This window comes from Apaloderma vittatum, unplaced genomic scaffold (assembly GCF_000703405.1).
Source record: "Apaloderma vittatum isolate BGI_N311 unplaced genomic scaffold, ASM70340v1 scaffold41764, whole genome shotgun sequence".
NCBI classification, from domain to species: domain Eukaryota; kingdom Metazoa; phylum Chordata; class Aves; order Trogoniformes; family Trogonidae; genus Apaloderma; species Apaloderma vittatum.
The window spans coordinates 2779-11451 of record NW_009715160.1 but is presented as its reverse complement, the minus strand read 5'-3'; the positions used below and the strand labels follow the sequence as shown (position 1 = coordinate 11451).

Below are 8673 nucleotides of genomic sequence, written 5' to 3'. Positions count from 1 at the left end.
CGGCAGGAAGGAACGGGTGGTCTCTCGCCTGGCGTGACGCGGAGAGCTCTGAACATCGATGAGGCTCCAGTCGTAGATGTCGCTCCAGTCCGAGGAGCTGGTTAGCAGAGTGGAAAGGTGTCACCTGCCAGCCAGTTGCTCAATTTTGCCCAGCTCTCCGTTTAAGCAGGGGGAAGGAGGTGGCGCTACCAGCCCTCGGTGCCCGTGGCCGAGCTCACGAGCCTGCCCAGCCGGGGAGGGCACAGTGGGAGGGTCAAGAGTGGGGGTCCCACTGATTTATGGGGGGGGGCTCCCACCCAAACCCTGGGGCAGCTGGAGCATGCTGGGAGCGTAGCATCCCCTGCCCGGGGGTGGGAACCTGAGCTCCTGGGCACGCTGCAAAGATCATGTAGAGAGGCCCTGTGATTTGTCAAGATTTGTGTTTATTTTAGTACTCAACGTGACCGTAAAGCGTCCGGGTGCTTCTCTTCTGACATTGCTCCTTATGCGTGTGATCCCGGGCAGGACCTCTCTGTTCTGGAGGTGTCAGCAGGGTTTGGTCCTCAGGGTTGAGGTCCTCTCACTGCCCTCAGGATGTATTTTGATATCAGCCTTTCACAATGGATAAGGATTCATATTAGTCATGTCATCATTTAAAAAAAAATAATAAAACCTATGTTATGGTGTAAATTCAGACTAATATGTCGAGATGAGTCTAAGCAGGTACCTGTTATTGTTAAGGTTCTGTGACGTTCGCTTTATCTCAGGAAGATGATCCAGTTAGTTGATGTGCAGACATTGTGTTGCCCATTTTTCCTCCTTTATTTCAATTCATTTCTTGTGCATTGAGCTATTAAATAAATGAGGGGTTTGGTCTTAGTCTAGGGAAGACGTGCATTGTTTTTAGGAAGGACTTCTTTGTTGTGTGTCAGAAATGGATTATTACAGTTTTAAGACTGTAACTAGTGGACAAAACGTAGTATTGCACTGGGCCACAACTGAGCTGGGAGGGCTGATTTGTAGGCGCGCAGTCAGATGAAATCTTGAGGGACTTGCTCTTCAGTTTCCACGGAACACACACCATGGCTGCATCCTGTTGCCTGAAAGCCTTCCCTGGGAAGGTTACGATGGCGATAGGGCAGTACAGCCACAATATTTAGCCTATCTAGTCTTTATTTGACTCCTAAGACAAATAATTTATTTCCTATATTTCAACTTCTGAGGTTCTGACAAATTCTAAACCACTTTTCTCACCTACCTTGCTGTATCCCGTGATCTAAAGTACTGGTTTCAGTTAATGCATCTTCTGTACCTTAGTCCTGCCTGTGATGCAGTGTGTCCTTGGTAAAGGCAAAGGAGTGAGAAACTGGAAACTCAGACTTGTAGATCTTGGATTTAGCTTTTGTAACTGTACTTTAATATTTCACAATAATTGCTGAAGCTCCCTATAAAATAATCTCCCTGTAGTCCTTAAATGGAATTGAATGCCTTAGAATAAAAGAGAAGAGGAGCCCTTATCTGTACTTTTAGTTACATTTTTATTTATTTCTCTTCTTCCTCCAGCGTGGGAGGATGAATAAGCACGGAAGAAGATACAGATTTGCAAAGGCAAGGAGCGCTAAAGAGCAGCGTTTTTTTCATCAGCTTTTAAAAGCCAGGCTGTAATCATAAATTCCCTGATAGCTGGAGCATGCAGAAGTCGTCTTTAAGCCTACAAGTGACAGGCTGCTGTTGCTTTTCAAACTTCAGATTTCATTTTTTTGTAAGACGCAACTTTGATCTGGTTCCTTTGTAATGCTCTGCAGAGCGCTGAGGCCGCTGTGCTCGCCGGCTGCAGGGCTGGAAGTGAACTTTCTTGGCAAGAGCCATCTGGAGACCTCAAAGAACAGATTAACTTGTCCAGAATTGATGTGATCTTTGAAGAAGCTGCCCTTGCCTAGAACACATGTGATTGCCTTGACATTGGCAGCGATAAAGTTGAGATCCACAGCAGTGTCTGAGTACCCAGAGTAATTGGGAAGAGTTTTAAGTGGAGCAACCCCGGGATCTGCAATCAAATTATCAGCTAAATCCCAATTTTAACCTCTTGAGCAGCCTTTGCGTCTTCAGTGCAGGTTCAAGCCACGGAGGAGTAAAGCTTTTCAGGTTCGCATCTTCATAGACATTTTGGTCTTAGCTCTAAAACATACCCACGATGATGTATTGAGGAACACTGACAAAGCTTTGGGGCCTTTCTGACAGTTTTATACCCAGTATGGTGCAGCTTTTGGGATGGTTATTGGGACCATGGAGAAGAAAACGAGACTTCTCTGTCCAGGTGGTAGATTGATGTAATCTGGTCAGACAGACTTTTGGTGGATGCTGTTCTAATCCCTTGTTTAAAGGTGACCCTGCTGCTCAGACACTCTTGTCAGCCCATGCTGAAGGGATTTGCTTCGGCTTGTACATCATAAGCTAACATGAGCCCCTTTCAATTTGATTGGCTGGTTGTGATAACGGAATGTGGTATTGCATGAAGGCTGTGACAGTCACACACTTGTTGGTAGATGCCAGTATGGGAAATGAGAGAGCTCTGATTGTGTCTGGCCGGCCAGAGACACAGCGAGCTGTTATTTTGGAATATTTTGGCTTTTTTGGATGGAAATAGGTAACTTTTTAAATGGAAACGTTATATTTTTTGCACTGAATAAATGGAAGATGTCGAAATAATCAGCTGGAAGGATGTCTCGGCATTAGACTGCGTCCTCCCAGTCACGAAGGCAAAATGACCACAGACACAGAATAGTGCTTGGTGCTGGTTTCACCCTGCAAATGTACTTCTGGAACTAGTCGTCTTCAAAAACACAGGACTGTAAAAGTTTGAACTAAGTTCTCAGAAGTTGGTGTGAAAAAGCAGGGTGGCAACACGACGACTCTGTAAACTGGGTCTCATTGCGCCGCAGCCCTGGGCTGTGCTCTCTGGGCACCGTCCTTCAGCTCAAGTGGCACCCACTGAAAGGGGAAAGGAGGAATCGTGAGGTTTTTGTGGTTTTCAGCTTCATGAGTCTTTTATCTCTTGGGCTTATTAATGTAGTATCTCAAACAGCTGCTTCCTTGACGTTGCCGGGGTTTGGAGGTGCCTCACCATGCTGCCAGGGGCACTGGAGCTGCGCTTACCTTGGGCTCGGGCAGGTGGGAGCACCTTTGCCAGAAGAGCACTGGCAGCCTGCCTGGATTCTGTCACATTCTGAGTAAAAGTTTTCTTCCAGAAAGTGTCAGTGGCATAAAAATTCCATGCTAGAGCTGGAGAAAATGGTAGCAATGAAAACTGATGGGCTTGATCCGCTTCCCTGTCAGACTGGGAGCTGCTCCAGCCCCACTGGAAATACCAGCAGACTTGGGAAGGTCAGGTCTCTCAGACCTGTCGGTAGAGCTTTGTGCGATTGATTCCCTCCAGTGAAAATTTAAATTCTACAGAAATTACTTACCGAGAGGCCTTTCATCTCTAAGGAAGCTTCCTTCGTGCCTTTTGGTGATTTGGGTTTTTTTCCATGCTAGATAAAGAACAGCAACGAAGGAGGTACGTAACTGCTGAGGAGCAAAGAGTGGCATATTTGGCAAAAATGAGGGACTTTGCACCTTTGATTTAAAATTGAAACAACCATCAGGTGAAGTTGTCTGAAGGAGACTGGGGATCCCAGGCTGGAAGGGAAAGGATGTCCTTAGGGACATGGGGCACCGTGGCAACTTCAGGTAGGGCAAGAGGGCAGAAGAGGACTCACCTCTCTCCTCACTGACATTGAAGCCTCAAAATGTGACGGTGCTGACATTCAAAATGCTATGTGCTGGTCTTGGGTGGAGGAGTGGGAGGTTTGGGGACAGGACGCAGCCAGGACGACGTGCAAAATAAACTCTGAACAGGTAGAAGGAAGCCCTGAGGAGATGATTACTGGTGTTCTACAACAGTTTTGGCCCTTGTCAGTGTTAACAGAATTTACGGCAATCAACAGAGGGCTTTATGCAAAGAAAAGGCAGCTGGTCAGGTTGACTTACTTGGGTCGCTGTGATCTCTATTATAATAGTTCCCCATGTGATTATTTTGAGGGTTGAGCAATTGAGAGCTGCAGAAGAGACGCGCAGCTTTATTTCTGCCATGTGTGAAACGTTTTGTGTTCATTTCAAAAACGTTCATTGCTCTTTCTGTCTAAAAAAAATAGAATAAAATTCCGGAAGTCTGCAGGAATTGTTGTGAAGTCTAACTTTAAATGCTCACCTTCCCTTTTATCGCCCTTATCAGCACGGAGAGCTCGGTATGTGAGGTTTTTAGCTGACATTTCAAATCGCTCTGAGTGTGCCTGTATCCCTTTTAAAGCAGCCTCCCCTCCCAGATCAGAAGTGACCATTTTTTTTTGTTAGACTCCGTGTTCCTTTAATGTTTCCCTCCTAATAGATGTTGAAAGCGTTCTTCAGAGGCACGGCACAAAACATTCAAATAGTGATACGAGCCAGCTGAAGAGAGTTGTCAGGGAGAGGGAACATTAGGAGAAGGATTGAATACAGATGGATTCCTCAAAAGTAATGTAACCTGTTATGATTGCTTTGAAATCCTATACCCTTTCCATCTCCTTACGCTTACCAAAAGTTTACATTTGCATTGATGTATTAGAGGCAGAGCTAAAATGGAAGTAATCCCTGTTGTATACAGGCTTAAGTGTGTAATTTTAGCTAAACACAACAGTTGTGACCAAACTCCTGCCTGCATCCTCAGCGGGAAGCCCACAGCCGTGGAGCGCTGCAGGAGAGCCCATCCATCCCAACTCCTCCGGAGGGGCCGGGGACCACCCGGCACCCCTCTGCTCACTCTTGGTTCCTTAAGCCATCTCGGATCCATACGCAGCGAACTTTTCAGATGTTGTCTGCTGCTCTGTCTCTGTATCAGCAGACACAAAAGAGAAAATGACTGATCCGTGCATTTTATTCTATCGTGGTGCTTTCTAAATACGCTGCTAGAGTGATCCTTGCCTCTTCCAGAGCGTCCTGGCAGAAGGCCTGCTAGAAATCCGTGCAACATTTTAATTGGGTTATCCAAAAAACACCCTTCTCTTTGCCTGCAGGGAAGGCCTGGGCTATCCATCATTCCTGCCTCAATTTAAGAAGGAGCATCGGCCTCCATCACACAACTGTCGTATCGGATTTGCCAGGAGGGTTGCACTGCACAGCACTCCTTTAATGTTGAGAACTGACCGTTACGCAAGGGGAGAGCTGGTGAAGGGAGGCTGGTCAGATTTTCACTTATTATATGTTGGTTTTAGGGTGAACTTGTTCGTGTTATTTCCGGCATTAAATATTTGCCCTAGAAAGCTGTTCTGAAATCTGATGGAATATAGAAATGCGGTTGCTCCAGTGCACATTTACAGGGACAGGCAGGAAATCTGTGTGCCAGAAGATGTCCGTGGTGACTCGCCATCCCAAGGCACCCATAAGCTTTCACAGCCAAACACCCGAGCGTGCAGAAATCTCACGAGGCTCCCTTTCCCTCAAACAGTCGTGAAAAACCTCAGCTGACTGGGTTTTCAATGCTCCTTGCACCACTCTGCAACTACCCTGAGCTTCGTCATCCAAAGAGAAATAGCTTGGAGTTCGTGTTGGTGTGTAGCAAGCAAAATACCAGTTTCCTCTGACTGCATAATGGGCATAAACCAAATGATTTTTAATTAGTGACCAGTGAGCATCCATGACCCTTCGTATTGCAAAGTCAGTTCTGTGTCTTCCTCCCCTCTGATCCTTCCATCTGTGCGTTTCTTATGGGTTTCCTTGTCTTATCTAAATGTAAACTCATCAGGGCAGGGACTGTTCTCTCTTGTCTGCAGGACTCTGACCACTGCGGTGAGAAAAGCACAAATTGCGTGCTGTGTCTTCCTTGGAGGCACTTGCTCAAGGTCCATTACAAACCACATCAGCTAGGTACTAGTTACTGAGCTGCTAAATAAAAGATCCTGCTGATGGGTTTCGTGATCTGAATTAAAACAGGATTTTCAGAGCTGGTAACAGAGCTTGGAAAACCTGAGGATTCATCAGCTCGGAGATACCTTACAAAGGCTGCTCTTCATGCAGAGGGGTAGGCAGGGAGAGTGGTGGGTTAAACGATGCTGTGCTGGTGTGAACGTTTCAGCTTCTTCCTCTTCCTGGCAACTTGGAAAATGACTTGCAGTGACAAGAAGGTGCCTGCATGACCTGCCTGCCCTGCGGTGTAGCAGAGCTGGAGGCACGTTGGCAGCAGTAGCTCCTCAGTGCCGGTGGCAGAGTCAGTGTGAAGCAGCTCCTGACTCTTGTTTCACAGGCTCCTTCACCGTTACTGCAGGTCTCCTCCCAAGCGAAGAACTCGCTTCCCAAGTCAGTCTTTCTTCCCGGCACTTTGCTGAAGAGAAAGGGGTTGGCCTGCTCGCACGTGTACTTGAATAACCTGTCTGCAGGACAAGGCATGTGGTTGTGTACAAACTGGCCTCTGTAGATCCATGAACAGATTGTCCAGTGGAAAAGCCGACGTGATTAGATGGTCCTTCCTGGTGGAATTTGCAAGTGTTTGATGTACCCGACTGTGGCATTCGAGGTCGGCTTTAGGTGCTGTGTTGTAAGCAAAAGCCACTTCTCGCTTTACCTCCCTCCCTTGGCAAACATGTTGGAGTAAAGAGGGGTGGAAAAGCAAGCGTAGAGTGGATGAGCTATGCTACACATCCCTCACTGTTGAAAGAGTAGGATCCTGTTCTGGCTAAGAAAAATTCTGCCTTATTATCTGGGTATTGATTTGTAGATGTTCTCCCTTGCTTGTGGAATGACAGTGCTAAGCAGTTAGCCCATGGACACCATAAATCCTGACAGGAACTGGACCTCTCCCATATAGTCTTGTTCCCTCCCTTCTTCATCTCTAACAGTATCATCTTCATTACTCCGTGAATTCCCTTTTGCTTCCCGTTAGGAGTCAAATTGTTCATGGTTCTGTGAGTGCGACTTTAGCTTATTCTGTAGCCTGTCACCGATGCTGGGGCTCCAGGCAGAGTCCTTCTGCGTAACAATGCAGAGGATGGTCAAGGTTGTGTCCTTCTAATTTGACTCTCTCGTTTTTCTTGCAGGCATGGGTCATGGAGAGAGCCTGTTAACCCTTACTATGTCAACACGGGCTACGCTTTGGCACCAGCGACCAGTGCCAACGACAGCGAGCAGCAGAGCATGTCCAGTGACGCGGATACGATGTCTCTGACAGACAGCAGCGTGTAAGTACCTTCAGTCTGGTGGGACAGTAGCGTGTTGGCTTCCTTAGTGGTGGCACTGCTGTCATGTTAGTCTGGGGGAGGCTTTGCCACAGCTGGTGTTGGGGGCAATATCTAACTAGAGCGAGGTCATGGCCATTGTCACTTCCTTTTCACGCGGGGTTGTTCTGTCGCTGTGCAGCCTACTCAGCCTTGCTGGTCTTGGGAACATTTGCAACATCAAATGCTTTGAGTGAACTCAAATGATGGGAAATCAAGGATGCTCAGACAGAGTTCCTGTGGTATTTTTTGCCAGGTGCATGAAGCACTGGAAATGTTGGTGGCTTTTTAGGAAGTGATTTGAGATACAGCATCTTTTGAATGTCAGACGGAGCTTTCTACGTACCTGGGTACTTCTCTTGAGGTTTTTTTGCTGCCGAACTGCGCTCAGTCTGCAGTTGCTCTACAGTCTGATGACCACTGCACTTTTAACACAGCTTGTACTGATAAGCCCCTGCCAAATCTTTTCTGCTTTTTTCTGGTTCTGACCCTCAGGGCAACATCCTGTATCTTACCTTCCTTAAAGATGGTCTGCAAAGGGAGGAAAAAGAAATTACGAGATTTGGTTGTGACTGCATCTCTGTGGCGGAAAAAAAGGGATTTTAGGAAAATTTTCAATGTTTGTTCTGGTTTTTAGTAGTATGAATGCAAAGTGTCTTTCTATAGAGCAGAAACCCTTTGATTCTTCAAGCGAAAGGTGACGGGTTTACAGAATTAGGGGGGAGTTTTATTAATGGCAGTGCTGTAACCACAGAGTCCTCCAGGAGGCTCTTTTAGTGTCACCGTAAATGTCAGGAGCTGTCAGACCTTGCTGGAGAAGCTTTCCAGCCTGTGTCACGGATGTTTTTAATGGGTGCTGTGTTGGTTCCCCACCTGCCCCCGGTGAGTACCGCGAGCTGACAAACGTGCCGCATGGGAAGGGGGCTTCCATGTCGCTCCCCCCCCAGCCGGTAGCGCGCTTGTCTCCAGCCCAGCAGAGGCTTGGAGCCATTTTGGAGCAGCTCTTGAGTTCCCTCTGCTCCCTGGCACCAGCTCCTTGCACCTTACCCACGGCGTGCTGCAAAGCCGGGGAGGCAAACCTTGGCCAAAGGGCTCTGGGAGGCGGAGGATGCCCCTGGGACAGAACGCTGGAGAGGACTGCTAATTAAAGGCTCTGTTAGATACAAATCCAGCTGCTTGGCCACATCCTTGTGCGATTCTTCATATTCATCAATTTATATGGAGGAGTACTCTGAAGCTAGCAGGGGTCATGTAACTTCTTGCTATCGGGAGAGACAGATGTAAGAACTCTTCAAAATTAATTAGCTTTTAGCACTTTTTTCCACTGGTCCAGCGGGCTCGTGGGGTTGCGCTGATGATTATACTTGCAATAAGTTGTGATCATTTCTGCCAGAGTTCTTCACCCTCC

At 47.2% G+C, this 8673-nt stretch overlaps 1 protein-coding gene across 1 annotated transcript in view; it reads left to right on the top strand.

Annotated features, from left to right (window-relative positions):
* The window catches only part of LOC104273610 (axin-1-like), a gene marked incomplete at its 3' end in the record, with an annotated part of 37800 nt that extends 30571 nt beyond the window's left edge, over nucleotides 1–7229 (top strand). The window contains exon 5 of the mRNA XM_009868996.1: nucleotides 7089–7229. Coding sequence (XP_009867298.1) covers nucleotides 7089–7229 — 141 coding nt within the window. The remainder of the gene's footprint in view (nucleotides 1–7088) is intronic.
* Between the last annotated feature and the right edge of the window lie 1444 nt (nucleotides 7230–8673).